Raw genomic sequence first — 21818 nt, forward strand, 5'->3', positions numbered from 1 at the left:
CATCATGTTTATGATATTTTCTCTGTCTATTTACTCACAGGTTGGAGAAGTCGAGTCAAGTCCGCACTGTGTCCAGTAGTAATCTCTTTTTCAAGGGTAGTCGCTTTAGATACAGGTATTGAATGGCCACAAACAATTAATGAATATTAAGTACACATTTGCATATTGAAAACAGCTGTCACATATGTATACATATGTCCCAGGGTGTTGCAGTGCAGTTTTAGTGTTCCAGTTTTGTATAAATCACATATTAACATATGTTTTTGTTTTGTTTTCTTAGTGGAAAGGTTGCAAAAGAGGTAATGGAACAAAGTGCCAAAATTAAGAGAGACCCGCCTGAGATACACAGGTCAGAAAATATTTCCTGCAGCCCTAAAATGATCTGAAATGTGGGTTAACAAGGATTTTTGCATGTTATGTATGTATATATATGTCATGTGTGAATATGGGTGTGTGTGTCTTTGTCCAGGGCTGGCATGGTGCCAAGTAGGAGCTGTCCATCCATCACCCACGGCCCTCGTTTGACCAGCGTGCCCAGGACCCGACGGAGAGCCGTGCACATCTCCATCATGGAGGGTAAAACACACACACTGAAAAAAATAGAGAAATACTGTAACAACAAAGGTCAAAGGCCACAGGTCTGAGTCCTCAGGCTCTCTGGGCCGGGCGAGTGAGCACGAGGCCACCTGCATATGTCTCTTGTCCAGTGGTTCCAAAACTTTATTTTTTTCATACATAAAGTACCCCTTTATTCAACACCACCCATCATATTAGAAATGTGTTCATTTAAATGTTGTTTAAACTGAATATTATACAACACTGTTAACTGTATACATTTTAATTGTAAATGTTTGGTTTGGTCAAGTATGCATTGACACTAAATTGACATTAACATTATATCCATTACTTTTATTATTTAGACCTTTTTAACACTCTCACACAATTTTAAACACTCATCGTTCTCACTTCACTTTGTGGGATCTTTGTGGGATATCTCACTCTTTCTTTCTTGACTGTGCTTTTTCTGAAACACACACTCAAGGAGCCCCCATCAGCTGGTAGCCTCAGGCATTATTTTGACATCACCAGTTTACAAAGGGCACTTACTGTCCCCTCTTTCCTCCAATAGGCTGTTAACCTTTTGCCAATGCTGCCACTGTGAGTAATTTTACTCTCAGTTGATCAGCCTGGCTAAAACGAAATAAACTTATAACGTAGTCTGTTCCCAACAAAAAAGGTCAACCTAACCCCCCCTCTTGTCATTGACATAGAGAGCTGGCTCTGACATTGCACCCCACTGTTGCAACACTGAAACAAACCCCCTGTGTTTTGTCCTGTTGCTCTGCGCTGGTATTTCCACTGGTAATAATATCTCAGCCTGAAAATAGCTCCTGCTGTCAGGGGCCATGCCGTGCGTGTCACAGCTGACGGCAGGGAGGGACGAGGTGAACTGTGGCCCTAGTGGACCACATTCCTGGGCCTTGTCTTTCACTCTGTGTCTGTCTCACTATTTATCTACCGCTGTCAGCCTGCCTGCCTGCCTGCCAGCATGTGGGAGCTCGCTGTGGAGAAGGGAGGGCTGCTCAGCTCGCCAGCCGCAGTCGGAGACAAAGACACACAGTAGGAAGACAGAGAAGCGAGAGGCTGTTTCAAGAAAGACAGAGATAAAGAAGAAGAGAGCAGCAAACGTGTTGGAACACAGTTAGGGTTAGACAGGTGGTTTTCTTGCTCTCTTGGAACCATGGTGAAGTGTCTGATCTGCATCAAGACCAAGGTGAACGTTCACCTGCGCATGGTTAACCATTGCTATCGAGACGTGAAGGTGCGGGTGCTGTCTCTGGGACCCAGGCTCTTGGGCAAGGCTCTAGGGGTGCTACCGCTCTTCCCCGCCCTCCCTGAGGGTTCTTCCACCTCAGGCTCTGGTCCTGGGTCAGGACAGAGCTCCAGGACCCCTTCTAGGCTAGCTGTCCCACCCCAACTCCATGGCTGCAGCCCACCAGCCAACTGTACAGGTAAAAACTGGTTTTGCCATGCAGGATTATGAAGTGCTTCCTTTTTGTGGTTCTTGAATGCTTACAGCCGGATTTGAATAGAGCAGCTCTGAAAACTTTAAAGTTGGACGACTTTCTCTTGAAGGCAAACATTTCAGGGCAATGCTGTATGTTTCTAATTATAATTAAATTATGGAATTACCTAATATGTTGTTGAAGGTTAATACAGTGGACATCAAAGTTTAAAAGTTTATAAGTCATAATCGAGCTCCCAGGCAACAAGAGGATCCAGGGAGAGCTGAGTGACAGTTGTTAGAGGACACTGTTCTTATGTTTCATGTTTACTTTAAGGTTAGAGTTGCTGGTTCATTTAGATTACATGAAGGGGGGACATGATCCATTTCTTGAGCATCAGTCATGACAAGCTGACCATTAAAAACAACTTGTGCGTCCCTTCTGGCCACATCAGAATAATTAATGTTGGCACAGTGTTCAACAGAGCACCGTGTACTTGAATACTCTGGCAGCCCGGCAAGCCAGGCTCAAAGTCAAAAAGGCTAAACATAATTTCCCTTTTTTTGAGTGCTTAAAGAACAGGGACAGGTGGTTTTATGTAGTCACATGTTTGCATCAGTGACTTGTAGACATGATAACAAGCTCTTTTTCTTCACTTCTCATGAGTTTACAGAACAGAAAATACTAAAGCTGTAACTGAAGTTTGGTGTGCACAGAAAGAGTCTACTACAGAGAGGCTTAAGTGATGGTTTTCATCTGTGACATTTTAATTAGATGATGTTCCAAGAACTATCTGTCAGATTGTACTTATCTGGAGTATTTCCATATCTACATCAATAACAGATCAGATTTTTTTTAATTCATAAAAATGTACCACTTTGACTGTGCTTTAGAATAATGTCTATTTTGATTTGAATGGTGTGACTGTGATCCACAGTGTCACATAGTCAGTCTGGATCATTTCAAAGTGGAGCTGCTCTGTATTTTCAATAACCTAAAAGCAAGTAGCAATAAACACTAACACACACACATGCATGGAAACAAGTACAATCTTCTCATTCTATTTCCTGTTGTGGTTTTTGTTTGTTTGTTTTGTTTTTTGACATTAACTATGTTTTGTGTTTTTGGAGGTCTCTTCATCAAATATTACTTCAGATTTTTGTCACTGTGATAACACACAAATAGTACGATGCTATAGATACAGTATTGTCTGGTACCACGTGTGAGGGTGGAGAGATTATGTTTGAACTCATTTATTCCAAGTTTGGCCACAAAAAAGGATGAGTTGATGTTAAGTTTGTAAATTGTAGTGTTTTCATTAAGTACTGGTTTTCTCATACATTACCAGATTTCTTTTGTAGTCCAGTTTTTACAAGTCTAACCCTAACCCTTTTGAGACGAAATGTAACTTTCTTGGATCCTGCATTTCTCGTAAAGTCTAAGGTTTCAGGAAGTCACGTCAGAATGTGTCTTGCAACCATACCTCCTAGTTATTAAATACATCTCCCTTATGAGCTGCCTTCCTCTGCTGTGTGTCCAGGTCTGGAGTCCCTCCGAGACAGCGCCCACTCCACGCCTGTGCGCTCCGTCTCCTACGGCGACTCCTTCATGTCTGCTCGGGGCCACATGGTGGACGGCAGCGAGGCGAGCACGTCAGCGGTGATCTCCGACGAGGCCTACAGCCCCTCGGACAGCGTGCTGCCTACACCCGTGGCCGAACACGGGATGGAGATGCCTTTGGCTCGTCACCTCAACGGTGCTCCCTGCAGCATCGATGAGGAGAAGGAGTCAGAGGCGGGAGCGTCGAAGGAGGGGCAGGCGGCGGATTTCTCTTCCGGCAGGAGAGCACCGCGTATGGTCAGGAGCAGGCCGTCACCACCCAGCGATGTGGAGGAGCTGAACAAGTTCATCCTGAGCGTGTTACGCCTGTTCCTGGTTACCATCGGACTGCTGTTCGTCCTGCTGCTGCTCCTCATCATGCTGACAGAGTCAGACCTGGACATTGCCTTCCTGAGAGACATCCGCAAGACGCCTGAATTCCAGCAGTTTCACTTTGAATACTTCTGCCCTCTGCGGCGCTGGTTCGCCTGTAAGTTACGGTGGATGGGAGGTTTCCTCATCAGCAAGTGAAAAGATGCGGAGACTGAAGGACACAACGCAGGCCTCCACTGATGGAGACGGGACACACACAACAGAGGGCGGGAGGAGAGAAAAGGATGGAGGCCCTATTCCCAATATCAACTCAGCTTCTCCCGTCACAAGCCACGGACTGTCCCCTGAAGAGCCTTGTTTATGTTCGACCACCAGAGGGAAGGAAATCACATTTTACTTCGGAAATTCAGGTCATTTCAAGGCATTTTATTTTTACACAAAGTCACAGCAACAGCGTTTAATTTTAACACTGAAAGGGACAAGTAAGTCTGACAGACTTCACTTATTCAACCACAGATAATAGTTGCCTTTATTTTTATATTAATTTATATGTTGCAACATCATGGTAAGGCAGATTGACTTGATGTGCTGGGGGGTGTGTTGTGTGAAGAGTAATGTTTTGAGAGAAGATGGGGGGGGGGGGCATTGTAGCTCATCTAATTATTCATATTTCAAACAACAACATTCATTGTGATAAAATGTTATTATGGTCTGCTGCGATGAGACTGAAAAGTGTTGTACCAGTATCTGGGGGTTGGAGAAAGTGTGAAATGGAAAACCAATATTCGCAAATATTATTTGTTTTATAAAATGTTTAAGCATATGTGGAATTTGCCAGGTAGAGTGATACAAGTGAGTGTTTAAACACAGGAAAGTAATATAGCACACTTTTAAGTGACTGACCACTTCCCTGACTTTCCTGAATTGCCCTGATGTGTTTTACAACCAAACATCTGGTATATTGAATTCAAATGCTAAGAATTAGTTTATTAAGAATGAATTTGACCCAGGAGTGATGTCGGTGCTGCCCTGTCAGATGGCCTGAATGATTATTTTTGTAATAAGTGTGGACGTCCGTCCGTCAACAGTGTTACCATTTTTGTCCAGCCACTAGACCACCAAGACAGGTTTTGTCATCCAGTGACTATAGATTAAGGATAAATTGTAAGGATATAAGTAAATAATGGAGGTGGGAGGTTTACTGATTTTATAACATAGCAGCCAAATAACGCTAATAGCTACAATCAGCTCCTGTGTGTAAGGAACAGTCGTCACTTTGCCGTAGTTACTTTTACAGTAGTTGTAAAGGTGATGGGACTATTTTGAGCTAGCGCTGTAGTGATAGTGAAGTGTTTCGTTAGCTCTTTGACTCCCACACTCTGTAGAAGGAGTTTATCTTGATGTGCAATACTGTTAATATATATAAAAAAAATAAAACCCAAGATCCTTTCCATTAAGGGAAATTTGACCTGGTTTTACCTTTTGTAAAGTGCAGAAATTAGTGCTATTCTCCCCACAATATACAGTTAAGACTCTGTTTTTAGTTCAAGACCCATGTTGAGTGAAGGTCACATGACTTGGTTTAGCCCTGCTGTGTTCAGATTTCTGCATTTATCTTTTAAAGGCTGAACATCATGTTTCCATTTTTGTACAAGCTGATGTCTCGTTAACACATGGAGATTTCCTCACAGTGACTTTTAATGGACCTGAAGCGTTATTTTTTACAGTGGATATATAGTTTCCAGCCCTGCTTACAAGAGAGCCTAAAATAAGTCATGTTTACGTCCTACTGCTAATCGTCATCATCACACCTACCAAAGAAACCTCTGTTGTCTGATATTTGTCAGTTTGTCAACAGATGGAAACTCTTGATAGTCTGCTGTCCTTCTTGAGCCTTAATACGTACATGTTATTTCACAGGTTAGCCTGCAGCGCGTCGTTACAGCCCAGAGCCAGTCAGTCTGTTAACTATTGGTCCTCTTAACAAGCCTACAAGCAGTTGATTTGGACGTGTATATGCTGTGTGTCGGTGGTAATTACAGGCTGATCAGCAGGTATACGACATTATACCTAAAAAAAAATGGATGTATTATTTATGCAACAAGAGAGATGGTTTAGTAAAGTGATTGGCTGAAGGGTTTAGGATGTGTTTGGAAAGTTACTGTATTAATTCATATTCAAATTTCTCCTAAAAGAATCCACAGGTTGAAAGTCAACACAAAAACAGTACTTTGAGAATCCCTGTAGTATTAAATACCTTTAAATGTTGATTTTATTTTTGTACAGTATTGATATTTTCCAATTCAGACCCCCTCATATTTGTTTTCGGACTTGACAAATTATTGATGTATTTGTTTTAATTCAGATGGTGCTCGGTGGGTTTTGATGTGTTAGGTGAAAGGTGATCATGTATGAAAAAAAGGCAGAAAATTAACTTTTTATTTCCTATTATTTGTACTTTTAAAGTCTCATTTTATGTTCATGTGTATGAAAAACAACATAATTTGAGCAATAAATATTACAGATAATGTAATGAATATTAATAACCATAAACAAACTGTTTGTCTTCGTCTGCTAGACATGCAGAATGTCTTTTGAATCCCGTCAGAAGGTAAAACAGCCTGCAGATGCATGTGTGGAGGGAGTGGTGCCCAGTGTCAAAGATACTTATATAGATCTCCAAAACATCTGTTGTCAAAAAAAAAACATTTTCATGTAAATCCTGTTTGGCAGATGCCTAATCCTCAGCTGCTCTTCTGTGTTTATAGAAACAAGAGTAGATGCAAGTTTTCTTGTGAAAGTACGTGTAAATGAACTGAACACATCCAACAGCTGATCCATTTTCACTCGAGTCTGAACAGGTTTTTAACCACAATTAAAGTGGAGCAGTTTGTATTTTTAGCTAATTTTAACAGCATAAGTAGCATATTCAACTACCTGAATCTTTCTTTTTTGCAATGCAGTTCAACATATATATATATATACCTTTTTGTATTGCTAAAATCTGTTTCAGATGACTTGAACTGGCACAGTGATAAAGAGAGGTGACAGTTCCACTGACAGACAACTCTTGTACTCATTTTACTGCATCATGTAAACAGAAAGTTTACTGTAAGCTTCCTTCCTGTACCATGGCCCTGCACATGGAAATGTCTCTGTAAGCATGTGTTCTGCATTTATTACCTCCAAACAAGACTGCTTCTTTCCAATCACTGACTGAGGACTGGTGTAATCTATTTATGAATAAATATAATCTATTCTTGACATCTGGCAGCTAGTGTGGCTACAAGTTCAATCTTCAATCACAGAAGAAACAAACAGTGTAACCCAGATCAGCCACTTCTGAAGCTTTTCAGGTGTCCCTGCTTGAAAACAATAAACTGCTGTCAATGCTAGAACACACTATAGTCACAATGCTGCCATCTTAGGGTGACAATGGTACTGTCGCTGCTGAAATGAATAGCATTCACACTCAAGATGTATCTATATTTATTCTGTTTGTTTCAGCAGGAACATATAAAAAAAAACATGGAATGAACACAATCAATTTTACAACAGGCATTTGCTAGTGGTACAGGGAATTTGATACAGCAAAACCGACATAACCCATTTTTTGCTTGGGTTCTGTAAGACACATTATTATCTTAAAGTGGACAAGTCTCCACACACTGACCTGAATTAAATGTAAAACTGTTTTTTTCTCTTATTCAACTTTTTCACATAAGTTGAATGAGAGATCACTTGTGTGTAATCACAAGGTCCAACAACTGGTTAGTAAACATCCTGGCAAAAACAAATCAAGGATTAAGACAAGGTTATTGAAAGTTCCAACCAGGGGAAGTCAAGATCATTTCCCAGGCACTGAATGTACCCTAGAGTGCAGAAAGGCTGATAATTAATAAGAGGAAAGAATATGACACAGTTGCCAAAAGCCAGCCAGTTTGGAGCAAAACTGAGCTTTATGGCCATCATGCTAAATGCTGCGTTTGGTGTAAGCCAAGCACACATAAGTGGCAGCATCATGCTGTGGGGACGCTGCTCTTCAGCGAGGCCTGACAGCTCGTAGAGGGAGAGGGGAAAATACATGCAGCAAAATGCACATAAATCCCTGAGCAAAGCCTGCTGCCGTTCTCAAGAGAACTGCGACTTAAGACTTATTTTCCAGCAAGACAACAAATCCAAGCATGAGGCCAAATCTACACAAGAGTGGCCTCAAAACAACACGGTATCATCCTGGAGTCCAGACCTCAATTCAGTCCAGAATTTGTGACGAACGCTGCCGCTCACAACAGTCCCCACGCAACTTAACAGAGTTTGGAGAAGAGTGCAGTGTCCTAATGTGTAAAGCTGATACAGCCCTATCCACATGCACTAGACTCAAAGCTGAAGGGGGTGAACACGTGTATTACAGTACATTAGTACTTAATTTACATTCAGTGGCCACTTAAGGTACACCTGCTCATTTATGCAGATATCTAATCAACTAATCATGTGGCAGCAACTCAACACATTAAGCATAAAACATAAAACAAAAAAATCCTGAACACACTGTGATGCTATTGTATTGTAAGAAAACATGAAAAGGTCCAACGGATACTTTTTTTTGTATTGACATTTCACTACAAGAGCAGAAGGCACCACAGCTGTCCGGTCTACATTTGATACTAACTACCTGATGTAGCAATAGATGTGTTTTTTGTTGTGAATAGTGAGGAAGAAAATTCTGATAATTTGCTAATGATACTGTGTTACCTCATAGTGTATAAATGTTTATAATGAACATGACCAGTGACTTTCATTACATTTCACGTGTGTTACTGAGCTATAGTGTGAGAATTATGACAATATTGTATTAAAGCTCTACAGAGATCCATAAGGGAGACCAAGCAAGAGACAACTGACTAGTTTCCAGCAGTGAGATATCCATCTACACTGTACAACTTGTACAAAACTATTTCCTTACTAAACGACCAGGGGTCTTGGTCTTCATCTCAGTCAGAGAAGACATGCACGCGCCCCGACGCATTGCCGCCCAGTAAGGCGTTCCTTGTGGGGTGGAAAGCAATGACGGACAGCACTGTGTTAAGGTTCTCCTCATCTACGAAGGTGTGCTGCGGCTGGCCTTTTTCGTGGAACACCTGCACCCTCCGAGGTCTCGACATGCTTCCCACCACAAAGCAGTCTTCCCGTTTGGGGTCCCACACCGCTGATAGTTTGGTCAGCCAGCGGCCTGTGTGCATGTCATGTCTGAAAATAAAGATTGATAAGACCGGTTGTGAGTAAGTTCCGGTTACACAAGTCTCAAAGCAATGAAGAGACAAGGGAACAGGAAAACACAAAGCCAGTGAAACAAGTGTGGATGTACCTGATGGATGTCAGCAAGGGAGATTTAGTGGTCAGTGCAGATGTGTCATATATCCTGTCAAAAGAGTTCAGGATAGACATTGAGCTGGGATTGAAAATTAACAGTATGACATAATTATTCAAAGTGCAGTGCCGGCTTTACCTTATTTGGTCATCCATACAGGAGGTGAGAACTCGGTTGCCTGTGCAAGGGGAGAAATAAGCGCTGGATATGCTTAAAGAGTGGCCGTGCAGCTGGGAGACCGCCTGGCTTTTGGTCTTCTTTAGGCATCTGCTGTCATAAATACTCACTACCCTGCAGACAAGATCCAAAACACACAAATCAAAAAAACAAAACTAACACAGCATAGAGAGATCAAAAAGGAAAAAAAAAAGAAAAATGAAATAAAATCAATAATCAGACATACTTGCTTTCTGCCACAGCAAAGTACTGCTTCTGTAAAGGGTGCACGCTAACACAACGCAGAGACTTGGGGTCCAATGAGTGGAGGGACTCGTAGGAGTTTCTGCAGAGAAATTAAATACCAGTGTAGCATTGTTTATAAAAATATTCATCATTAATTGACAGTCCAACCATACTGTTATTCTTCAACATAATGGAACCAGACTAAACACTTCTACTAATCATCAACAATAATACCCTGGGGTGCGCCTATCCACGATGGCAACTTCTCCATACCAGGCCCCAACCACTAGTGTCGAACAGTCATGTGACAGGAAGTCAAACGTTTTCAGGCCATCCTCAACGTCATACACCTATAACAATGTACAAACAGTGAATGTGCTTACATCAAACTTAAGGTGATTTACAATATGATTTTAAAGGTCCCATGTTGTACAAAGTGAGATTTCTGTGTCTTTTTAGATCATAAAGCAGGTCCAGGTGCCATCTAAACACTGTGAAAGTACCAAAACACTCAGTCCAGAGAAATGCGCACAGCCCATATTCAGACACTGTGCCTTTAAATGAGCCGTCATGACTTCCGTAAGGTTGTGATGTCACAACTATACAGCCACAGCACTCAGCCACACCCCCAGCAGGTCATCTACTCCAGGCACAGGATACCCTTTAAGTACAGGGACTCATTTATCCACCCGCTCAGTCTGTCAAAGTTGGAGGTTGTTCAGTTTGTCTAAAACAGCTGAGGGGCCAGTAGAAGATAAATAAGGACTTTTCACAGATAACTGTGAATCATGCAAAGCTACTCTAGTGGAATCCCAGAAGAAAAATATAGAGCTGAAATGAGCATGATATGCGACCTTTAAAAAAGTACATTTAATGGAGCAAAAGTTATCTCACATCATCAAAGACAGCCTTCTCTACATCCATGCAGCGTAGAGATCCGTCATAGCTGAGGCTCAGCAGCTGGGTGGGATGGGCCGTGGAGAACGCCATGCAGGCCACTGGACGAGTGTGGGGCTCAAAGAGCAGCACACCATCACAGTCCCAATCACCGCCCTGAAGGAAAATAAACATGCAAGAAAACAAAACTAAAAACTGAGTGTGGTTTCTTAATGTAGATTTCATATTTTATAGGCCACATGTGACTTTTAAAGGGCATTTATGTAGCTTATTTCCCTGTAGGTCTTATGTTAGGGTTAGCAGGGTGTTAACAGTAGCATCTTCCCAGTGGATGTAGTCCCTCAAGACCTGTTCCAATGAGCTTGTTTTAGAGCCCACTTCCTGCCCTCTAGTGGTCACATACCAATTTATAACATCATCATAAGACCAGAGCAAAGAAAACACACCAGATTCCAAAGTCCAACTTTCCCCCATTTGTCTCCTGCGGCCACCAACAGGCTGCTGGTGCAGGGGTGGAAGGCAGCAGAGAAGATGCGGTCCTTGACCACTTTGGCCACTCTGTCCTCAGTTATCCTCAAGTTCTTAAGGGTTGAGCGGTACCTGTGTTAAGACACCAGTGTAGATTTTAGCCCACCTGTGTGAACATTTTTAACCGTTTGCAAAAATGTGACCATGAATGCAACAGTCAAAAGGCAACTAATATGCCCTTAGAGGTGGAGCAGGCACGTCTTTAGAAGCTGAGCGACAAATCTTACTCTTTCAGATCAAGCTCCATCTTCCTTTCTTCTTTTGAATCCTATGAAAATAAAAGCAATTCTGGCATTTACTAATTGATTCAAAAGCAGCTTAGATAAACAACAACAATCACCCTGCAAAGATGCAAGGCTACATATTTCAACTCCCCAAAGTATTTTTAGCTTTAAATATTAGGTAAGAGTTCTTAGGCAGGTGGCACAACAGTCAACAGTCAAACAGCACTGCATTTATTTAAAGTTTTGAGGGAAAATCTAATTAAATAAAGAAAAACTAACTACGATGTAATGAGAACTTGAAACATTGTAACAACCAAGGAAGGCGACTCCTACCTCGGAGCAGAGCTCAAGAAGTTGTGACGGCAGCTTGCTTCCCTCTTCCATGTTGATTGGATCCATGAGCAGAGGGCCGGGGGGCTTCTTGGATGGCGAAGACTTTAAAGCAAGTAAAATAACTAAAGTGAGTAACCAAAGCAAGAAAAAGAAATGCTAAAGAGACAGTTCCTCAGTGGAGTAGCATGATGTCAGGCATGATACATATTATTAGGTTATTTGTATGTAGCTACCCGGTCATAGTTCAGCACCCCCCTGGGTTCAGGGGGAAGTGTCAAGAGCTCTGCCTCTTTGTTTTGGAGACGCAGGGATTTGCGAGCTGGCAGCACTTCTTTTACAGCAGCTTGTGACCTGCCACCACAGAAATTTAGCATTACAGGGACATCAAGAAGACACCAGCCTGCCTGACCTTTAAAAGCTCATTCTTAAGAGTTGAAACTTGCAAAACAAACAGCAAAATGATGCATATACCCCCACCCAATCATTTTTATCAGAAATAAAAAAAATACGCTGAATTAAGAGCTCGGTAGTTTAACAGTTTATCTGCCGACTGTACCTCATGAGACCCCTCTGTGAAGGCTTTGGCCGTGTCAACTGCTTCAACTCCTCAGTTGCCTATTGACAAGAAAAACAACAATTAATACCCATCCTTTATGTTCAGAGACAGCTAGAGGAAGGAATCACGAGATGGCCGTGGTGAACTGAGTGCATCCATATTTGTTTAAAATACACACGAACAATTCTGATCTGCAATTTCATTTTATGCACGTAAAAGAGGTAGTACTGACTCCACTTCCATGAGAAATGAATAGCCTACACTATTTACATCAGTACTATTGATAATGGAGGCTGATCCAAGGCTCCCCTTCTAACAGCATAACCAAGTAGAGTTTGGCAATAGGATTTTAAATTTGCATAACATTTCCTTTCTTGTGCTGTTAAATGGTTGAATATTTGTTTCAATTAATTACAGTGTATTGTCTTGTTAGATGTCACTGGTAGGTGTAGCTATTCTCAGTTTAATCAAATGGGATTCAGACAATATTCATCGGAAACCGGGACGAGAATAAATTAAGGTCATGAGAGTAAATATCATCTGGCCCCCTGTCCCTGGATGAATGGGAGAAAGGTGAACCCATGCAGCTTGGACTACCCCTCCCATCTACATACCTGGAGTAACTTGATAGAAGACAGGAACGCTTGGTTCTGTCTGATGTTCTCCAGGCGTTCCAGTTCATATGCCGAAAGTCCTCCATGTCCACCCTGTGTAACACAAAACATACAGCACTGACACTCTGCAGTCACTTTACTATAGAAGCCATGCAGGAGGACTAGTGATGTTCATGACACATTGTGCAAGGTTTTCATACTTACAGATGTGCGGTCCACATCACCATTTTCAACATCCTCCTCCTCCTCCTCCTCCTCCTCCTTAAAGTCCTTTTTGTCATCGAGCGTGTTTGTTTTCTATCAACAAAAATATGGGCATATTAACAGAAACAAAACAAAGCTACCTCTTGAGTAATATTATTGTTTCTATGCGTTCCTGAAGTGTCTCTTACCCTTTTCTTCTTGAGTGTTTTATCCGTGCTGCCTTCAGGAGAGTACTGGAGGCGTTTAGGTGCCAGGGCGTTTCGTGATGACCGCCGGACTGGTCCCTCGGGGTCCACAGGGGTCATTTCCTGCAAGGTGTGCATTATTAACAACAGCTAGAGAAAAGCATCCGTCATTCAGCTTTTCCACAGAAGCATAAGTAAGAAACTCACAACACACACATCGCCTTAAATAATGCGTGCTGATGTAACTCAATAGTTAGCTTAGCTCCAAGAACTAGCTAACGTTAATGTTAACGTTATTTAGCAGCTAAAGTTTAAACCAGATTAAACCAGATAAAAAAAGCTCTTTACAATTTACCAATATCTCTAGTTTCAGAACAGCCTCGCGTTTTGTTCGTCTTGTCGCCATGTTAGTGCACTTATAACGATACGCAGGAGCTATTTCTTCTGGAGGACTGCGAGAAGGTGACAAACACTCATTTCCCGGTCGGTAACTGTGATGATAACTATGAGGAGGTAAATTGGCGCCACATGCTAGAAATGTTTTGTAACTATCCCCTCCCCTCTGTGTTGTGAAACAGAATCCTAGCAGCTCATTGGTTAGTCTTTTCAGAATAATGGGCTGCTCCCTGCTGCCAGCAGCCAATGAACGCCTTACAATTTGACTGACGTCTCATCTCTTGCTTCCGGCTTGAGCTTCCACAGTCAGTGACAATGTCGCCACCTTTTGGCAGATGTGGGCAATAGCACTGATAGAAGCTTAAGTAACTTAGCTAATAAGATAATTCTGGGTTATTTGTGCATGAAAAACAGGCCCACAGCATTTGAACATGAAACAAGTGACTGACACACACTGCTAACATTTCTCTGTGCTGGTCAGTCTCCTCAGAGAGGATGGTGTCATCACTAGCAGAGATAATAGTATAATGAAAGGCCCAAAAGCACAAGGGGAAATTAACAAAACATATAAAATTGCAAACAAACAATTGCGTTACATCTGAGATGACTCCTTAATGGGCCTTTTGTGCTTGGCCATCTCCAAAGTTTGTTGAATCTGAGCAAGAGGACTGTGGAGGTTAGAGAAGCAGCCTCTCATCCATGAAGAGGCCACTCATGAACAATTAAGACAACCCATGACATGATCTCATCGGTCTGCAGGGATGTCTATTGCTCAGTGTAACACCACGCATGTCAGATAACAGTGTTGGTAAGGTGGTTGCTTCTTCTGTTTTTTTCCAATGCTGTTGCTTAAAAAACATACTGGATGGTCCAAGCTTCTGTACAGACATACTTTATACAATTTAACACAATTTCTTTGTGTAGACATTATTAACTTAATAACTAGAAATTATGTCAATGAGCTTAACAACCCTACATTTTGAAAGAGGGGTAAAATGATAAATGAAATCAACTTCCAACCTTATAACAAGGACAAGCACCCATAGTTACCTCAATAGATAAACAAATGTACACAGTAATGTTTAGAGTGTGACACACAAAGATTTAATGGGTTTCTTTGTATACAGAACACACAAGGACAAATCAGATGCAGATCTGGTGCAACTTGTTACCATTATCACTGTATTCCATGTTTTAAGCTTTAGGGAAATCTGAAACCTCATGGAAAAATGGTTGAGCACCACACTTTCCAAATTCCAACCTGAAGTACCATACAGATGCACTTGAGTGATCTAATGAGTCTGATTTGCTTCAGTGAATCTTTTTACTAGACAACAAAGACTGTAGCTGCACTGTGACGATCTTATTTATCATTAAAAGACAAACTGAATAGAACAAGTGTGCTGGAATACACTTAACTACTCAGGAAACACAAACTGATTGAAACCGTAACAGCTGGCCTGTTTAGCCCACACCCAGTGGAGCTGCACCATAGCTAAATGTACAAGGATGTGGTTACTGAGTCGCTCTGAGCTAGTGACGTGTACTTGTGAAACATAAAAAAAAACTAAAAACAGGTATAAAATACATTGTTGTTTCTTATATAAAATAGTTACATGTGTTTGTGTCCATAGCATTTATTCACAATACAGGATGATACTGTACATATTGTTGAGAAATCAAACTTCCACATAAAACACTTCAGGGAACATGAAAGCACCAACTTCCCATCACGTTCACTCCGTTTGTGTTGCCCCTGGGTGACATTTTGTGGCCACGTTACTCCTCAGACTAAAGGTAGAGGGTAGGAAGAGCATGCAGCCAGTCCGCACATGTTTCTTCCTCGCTCAATCAAAAAATATCTGATGGAATAAAAAAGAAACATGTCCATGAGACCTGAAAACTTTAACAAGTGATCACACTGAAAGACACACACAGAATATATTTACCCGTCCATTCCCCAGGCTGTGCCCCAAGAGTTCTTCACAATCCAATATGGCGTGCCGTTCTCTTCAGTGCCGTAACCCACAGCCAGGACCGCATGATTCACCATGTCTGCTGTGTTCTTACATTGGGTGCTAAACAGACGACACTGAGGCTTTTAGATCAATATAGTACGTCTTTTGTAGGGTGAGTGGGCTGCTATCCTCCTTCAATAACATATTACATCCTGCCTACGCAAAGACGTGTTGTGTAGTTGTTTCTGTAGATATTTTTGCATCTATTCAATACAGAGCCATGAAACAAAGAAACACAGGCTGAACACAAGATTTAAACATTTAAAAACTGGCTAATTTGTCTCTGGTTCAAAACATTGTATGGCTAAAATGTTGTAGTCGTCTCAGTTAATATTATCACTTACGATAGAAAGTTGAGTGAAGTGAACCACAAGCACTCATAACTGTAAGCACCATAACAAATGAGCCATCAGACCGTCACAGTGTTCAACCTATGAATAGCTCCTTATTAGAGATGGATATGTTCCAAGCTGGCAGGCAGTACGCTGTGTGATGAAAGGCTTGGTAGCAGAGGACTTTAGTTCTGGTCACTATGCTGGTATTGAAGCAAACAGGTACGTAAAGTGGTACAACAATACTAAATCCAACAAAAAGGAATGAAAATCAAATTCCGCTGTTATTTCACACTTGCTTTGGCAATGTAAACGTCTGTTTCCCATGCCAATAAAGCCCCTTTATTTTTTGACAAAAGTCTGAAATATGTGTAATGCTCTGATGTGGGTGCAAGCAGATTTCTGTCACATCCTACAGCTGTCAACTAAGATTTTGGTCACTGAAGATTTCTCTGGTAGCCTTGTTAGTTCCATAATCCTCTTTCATGACTAAATAACTTCTGTGCTGGTGGATTACAAGAAACAAAATCACATTAAAATAAATATTTCCATTAGAGGTCGACCGATAGTGAATTTTTAGAGGCTGATTTGAAATTAAATTGGCCAAGATTAATGTTTGTGCATATTCCCAAGGTAAAGAGATGGATAGTTACATGGCTGGATTATTTGAAAGAGAGAGCGTCAAATTGGTAAGTAAACAGTTGAATGGTTTCTTTTGCTCCCTTGTATCGTGGACAAAGAGCTGAGCTAGTGTTGTGTTGTATAGTCGAGAGATAACTTTTTCATAAACTGAAAACAGGTCATATATGACATGAATAGCTTAGCTCACCTGGTGTAAACACCTTCTTTGTAGTGCATAAATTCAGCCGTAACCTCAAAGGCGAAGGACACAGGGTTGAGCCAAGCCACAGCATCAACCATAGCCTTCTCATCATACTGGGGATGCACAAATGTACCAACATTTTAATACAAAAATTATAACACATATGTACTTTGGTTTATCTGCGTGCTTTAAAAGAAAACTTAATAATACAAAGTTAATAACAAAAAAAGAGGCAAAGTTATTATACTGTGAGTAAAACATTAGCAATCCAGTATATCAGGCTGCGACTATAAGTATTCACAATAGTCACTTATTGTACAAAACTCATTTGCCTAAACCAAAATAGCTTCTTGCTTCACATGTATTCACTTGTTCACTCACACTTGTTATGTTGACAACATCCAGGACGAAAGCAGCTGCAAGTGCAGGCTCAAAATGGCAGGAGTCATCCTAAGACAGGAAGGCCAAAATTCATACACAGAAATTCTTTTACATAAAAAAATTAAAATGAGATATCACTCCAAAAAAGTCATACGTGGCCTTTGTAGGGATAGTCCTCCTCTGTCATTAGACCATTGTTGTATTTGATGTACTCAAATGCCTGGCTAGGGAGCCCACTGAAACAAACCAGGTAGTGTTAAACTGGTTGACGCCTTAATTGCCTTAATAAATATTCTTATAATTAGTATAACTTATAATGTCTCACCACATGTTATAGCTGTAACTATAACAACAACTTATACCAACAAATTCATGTTACTTACCCCAAGCATCCATGATTGTTGAAGGCTTTGGCACAGTCTATCAGCTGCTGCTCGGACTGATACAGAAAACAAACTGCATCATGCTTTTATACACAGCAATAACACTCTACTACAGTTAATACAACTAATTGTAATCATTCAAAGACCCAGACAGTAAAACAGAGATTTCTTCTGTAAGTACATCTTCTAAATTATCCTTGTGAGAAAGAGGTTCCCTTCAAAATTCTCAGCCCAGATGTATCCTGAAGTGCCACATGTCAGAACTATTAGATGAATGAGTTACTAAATAATAGCCAGACAGATCTCACCAGAGGTATGAGCTTCCCGGTAGCGATAGCATTCACTGACTCCAAACAGCCAGTGGTGGAGAAGGTCCAGCAGCTGCCACAGTGACCCTGAAGACACAAACACAATAACACAAACACAATAACTCAAACAGCTGATAATTCACTTATGTTAAAGGGGCACTCCACTCTCTCTCTCTCTCTATATATATATATATATGTATATCTCGGACTCTGCAACATCAATTTTGATATTTCACCACTAGTGCTACTAGTATGGTACTCAGTAACTGCTGACTACTAAACTAACAATCACACCTCTATTGCAGAATGTCCTGTAAGAATAAAAATAAGGAACAATACTGGCTGTTGATAATTCTGCTGTTTAATGTATGTATAATGTATAATGTAACTATAAGTTTGATTCATGTAACTACTTGTAAATAAAACATTACTTGCATTTACTTTTTCAGTGCTTCAGTACATTTAAAACAGTAGTTTAAACAGGAAACAGTGAGTGTTCTGGATAATACAGCCATTACGACGGATATTGATAAAAGCTTTTAATCTCTTTGGCAGCTGAGAAACAGCTAACTCTACTGATAATAGGGCACACATACGACGTTCAGGTCAGCTTGTTGCTTACCTACATGTCAAACAAAGAATAATGTAATTAACTGATTCATTTACATTTATTCATTTGGCAGACAGTTTTGTCCAAAGTGACATACAGGCCTTCAAGAATAAGTTCCGCAACATTTTCCACTTTCAATTAGCAGGGAAGTTAACTCAAATCCTTGGATTAATGTCCTTGTCACCTTGATCCTCCCTCTAGATTTGTGGTGGTACTTTTTTGGCTGTTCAGCACCCTGTTAGGATACCTGATTCTTCACAGGAGTCACAAAGTTGCCTTTCATCCTCCAGTCTACAAACTCGGGGTTAGGACCAGTCCTGCTGACATGACCGCCTTTAGTGGCTGAGCAGTTCTACAAGAGACCAGAATCAAAAGATTGTAATAAAAAAAAGCATATGTACAGTATAAAAGCACCAGCTGCATAAAGTGTGTTGTATCATAAGATGTGTCATACCTGAGGCTCTGTCAAAAGAAATGATTTCCTGAATTCCTCAAATGTCATGTCTGAGAACTGATTCAGGCCCACTAGATTTGAAATTGAAACACTTTATGAGAACATGCATGCTTTTCATAACCTTTTCTTTTTAAAGAGAGTACTGACTGTACTGTACTTGTAAAGGAGTGATTCCCAGCATTATGGTGATCAATTATCCTCTTATTCTCAGTGAATGCATGGAGGCGGTGGTAATACTCCTCTGTGTCATAAACTCTGTTGTGCTGCACATCAAATAGAGAAATGTAACAAAGGAAAGAATTGAGGTTCAACAAACGTGTTATCGAAGCATTCAAAATAAAGCAATTCATAAGACTGTGAGGTATACATTTTCAGTAACTGTTATTATGTACATACCTGTGACATCCACTGTTTGAATTGATATTCCTCTGATGAGACACAGAATGAATTAATAAAGCAGCCTAATAATCAACATTTCAATCTAATTTAAGGTAACTATGTACATTTACTCTTTACTTTATTAATTTGAGCTACTTGTATTTCCATTTCATGCCACTTCTACTCCGCTACAATCCAGAGGGAAATTGTAATTTCACTCCCCTGCATTTATCTGACAGCTGTAGCTGACAGTTACTCCACAGATTGAGATTTTACATATAAAACATTTGATGAGTTTATAAACTATGATGCATCGTTGTACATTAAACTACTCGACACTATGTAAGACGATACTTACACATTAAGGTAACAGTAATACTAGTCCTATATTATATAATAATAAAACACTGACAGGAGCCATTTTCTCCATTATGAGTAGGCTACTTTTACTTTTGATACTTTGGGTACATTTTGCTGATACTAATGCGTTACCTTACTTAAGTAGGCCTACGTGACATTTTTAATACAGGACATTTACTTGTAATGGGGTGTTTTTATATTGCAGTATTGCTGTTTTGAATACTTCTTCCACCGTCGCTCATTATAGAAAAACACATCTTATTACAGCCATTAATATTCTGGCTAACGTTACTTTTTGTGTTGGAGCTGCAAACGACGTCAACAACACCTGTTGCTGTATTCGTTTCAACGAGCTGAGACAACAGCGACTAACATTTTGCAGCTGACAAAAATAAACGAATAAAATACAACAGTTTAGCTTCTAGTGTTTACTCACCTTCGAGTAAAATGAACGGTGTTAAATGAACCAAAGTAAATACGGTGGTGATGAACCAGACGACAACCAGCGCCATGCTAGACTCCGATAAGCTTTGCGAGGTCACATGACGCGGCTCCTTTTATAGTAACTACGTACCCCCCCTCCTCCTCTGTCACCCCTTTGATCTTCCCCCAGCAAAGCGACCACCACAAAGTTTATGGGCTAATACAGCCAGCTCAGTTTACAGTGTAAAACAAACGTGACAGCCTTGAAGACACTTCTCCCCCTGAGAAAGAATAGATTTATTAACAAGAGGTAATCAGGAAAGAATACACTTTTATACAAAACTGGAAATACTACTCAAGCTGTTGAAATAGACTGAAAGATAATTCTCATACCACTGCAAACATTTGATGTGCCTGTTAGAGGGTAAAGATTCATGTGCAAGGGTGGGGTTTAAATACAGTACACATACTGTTCTAGATATAGATTTGATTTGAACACGTGAAAGTGGTACATGCCTGCCACTTAAGCTTTAGGTGTTTTTCTATACAAAGCCTGTAAAAAATACCTATAAATATTCCAAGAATAAGCACAATATTACTACTGTATAGTTCCTGCTAACACATTGGAATAGACAGGATACAGAATGTGTTACACTTATAAGTTGTTTTCAACATTTGTTTTAAAGTATCATACACAGAAAAGTTATTACAGAGTTGAACGATCATAAGGATAACACATTTCGAGGGATATGTTTTTAACACATTGCACGTTAGGAAATGCATCAGACTGCCTGTACACAATATTGTACACAGCAAATATTTCTGCTTCATTGGCAAATCGTAGAACAAAATAGTTTACATACTTTTGTGGTATATAATCCATTTCATGATTAAGGCAAAACCATAATGCACTGGCCAAAGAGGATTAACCATAAAAACTATGCTCTTAGTGTCTGAGTGTAGAAGCTGGGAATTTAACTTCCTGAAGTGGCTCAATAATTGGTTACATCTGCTACATACACTGCCTGGTGCTTATACTATATATACATCATGTTGCCCACCAGGGGAGTAAGGTGATAATAAGCAAAAGCATAAAAATCCATCTCTCCAAACTGAAAACATGTGCCCCAGCTCAATCAGAAGTCAGCAGGTAATCTTGTATCCGTTGGACTGCAACTCTTCCCAATCTCGAATCTTTGTCATTCAGTGGCTACATAAAATATCAGAGCACATGATTCAACTTTAGCCACCAAGGCAGTCCCACTTTTCCCCTCCTTTATTCCTCTGAGAGGAAACAATTTGAAAAGTTTGAATCCTTAACGTTTTCATGAAATCAAAACCCATTTTTGATACAATTTATGGTTGGCCTTTTTTTTTCTGCAATAGCCATTCAATGTATTTACATTAAGCAATTAGTAGTTTTCAACGTTAGTGGCAGAGAACGCCATTCCCACCCTGGAATCAAATCAACCAGGAATGAAATCTTAATGATTACAACTTTAAATGAATGATCATGCAGCAAGTGGATTAGCAGATATTTGTATTACTTTTAACTTTTAAGATCTACACTTGAGGACAAACAGGCTGAAATGGCTGTGTGTTTGTATGGGGGGGTTAAAGACAACTGCAGTTATGTGCAGTTCTCTCTTTGAATTTCACATCTGAGCAGAAAAGTGGGAGTTGATCATCATGTGTCAAATGTG

The 21818-nt window shown here is 40.4% G+C and overlaps 3 protein-coding genes across 3 annotated transcripts in view; 1 reads left to right on the forward strand and 2 right to left on the reverse strand.

The window, feature by feature from the left end:
* LOC139283542 (FERM domain-containing protein 5-like) overlaps positions 1 to 4136 on the forward strand; it is a 59215-nt gene extending 55079 nt beyond the window's left edge. The window contains exons 11-14 of the mRNA XM_070903545.1: positions 41 to 115; positions 281 to 349; positions 470 to 576; positions 3547 to 4136. Coding sequence (XP_070759646.1) covers positions 41 to 115; positions 281 to 349; positions 470 to 576; positions 3547 to 4136 — 841 coding nt within the window. The remainder of the gene's footprint in view (positions 1 to 40; positions 116 to 280; positions 350 to 469; positions 577 to 3546) is intronic.
* A 4793-nt stretch (positions 4137 to 8929) lies between these two features.
* Positions 8930 to 13725, reverse strand: wdr76 (WD repeat domain 76). Its single transcript, XM_070909625.1, has 15 exons — positions 13605 to 13725; positions 13253 to 13372; positions 13065 to 13157; positions 12861 to 12953; positions 12247 to 12305; positions 11924 to 12041; positions 11691 to 11792; positions 11361 to 11401; positions 11052 to 11205; positions 10603 to 10761; positions 9943 to 10058; positions 9710 to 9808; positions 9445 to 9597; positions 9304 to 9357; positions 8930 to 9185 (listed from the first exon to the last, which is right to left on the reverse strand). Exons 1-15 carry the CDS (start codon positions 13653 to 13655, stop codon positions 8930 to 8932), a joined length of 1668 nt encoding a protein of 555 aa, XP_070765726.1. The 5' UTR covers positions 13656 to 13725.
* Positions 13726 to 15281: 1556 nt separating this feature from the next.
* On the reverse strand, positions 15282 to 20204 carry LOC139285674 (pro-cathepsin H-like). The gene is made up of 12 exons (XM_070906328.1): positions 20129 to 20204; positions 19351 to 19382; positions 19112 to 19217; positions 18955 to 19025; positions 18748 to 18852; positions 17891 to 17977; positions 17583 to 17638; positions 17354 to 17435; positions 17200 to 17268; positions 16825 to 16931; positions 15595 to 15723; positions 15282 to 15507 (listed from the first exon to the last, which is right to left on the reverse strand). The coding sequence occupies exons 1-12, from the start codon at positions 20202 to 20204 to the stop codon at positions 15432 to 15434; spliced, it is 996 nt and encodes a 331-aa protein (XP_070762429.1). The 3' UTR covers positions 15282 to 15431.
* Between the last annotated feature and the right edge of the window lie 1614 nt (positions 20205 to 21818).

Source organism: Enoplosus armatus, chromosome 1 (genome assembly GCF_043641665.1).
Source record: "Enoplosus armatus isolate fEnoArm2 chromosome 1, fEnoArm2.hap1, whole genome shotgun sequence".
NCBI lineage: Eukaryota > Metazoa > Chordata > Actinopteri > Centrarchiformes > Enoplosidae > Enoplosus > Enoplosus armatus.

Coding starts and splice junctions, on each gene's coding strand:
- LOC139285674 (XM_070906328.1), bottom strand. CDS start 20,204: ATGGCGCTGGTTGTCGTCTGGTTCATCACCACCGTATTTACTTTGGTT. Junction 19,026..19,111: donor TGGGAATCACTCCTTTACAA/GTACAGTACAGT, acceptor TTTCAAATCTAG/TGGGCCTGAATCAGTTCTCA. Junction 17,639..17,890: donor CCGGGAAGCTCATACCTCTG/GTGAGATCTGTC, acceptor TTTCTGTATCAG/TCCGAGCAGCAGCTGATAGA.
- wdr76 (XM_070909625.1), bottom strand. CDS start 13,655: ATGGCGACAAGACGAACAAAACGCGAGGCTGTTCTGAAACTAGAGATA. Junction 11,793..11,923: donor GGGTGCTGAACTATGACCGG/GTAGCTACATAC, acceptor CTTGCTTTAAAG/TCTTCGCCATCCAAGAAGCC. Junction 10,059..10,602: donor AGAAGGCTGTCTTTGATGAT/GTGAGATAACTT, acceptor ACATTGTTATAG/GTGTATGACGTTGAGGATGG.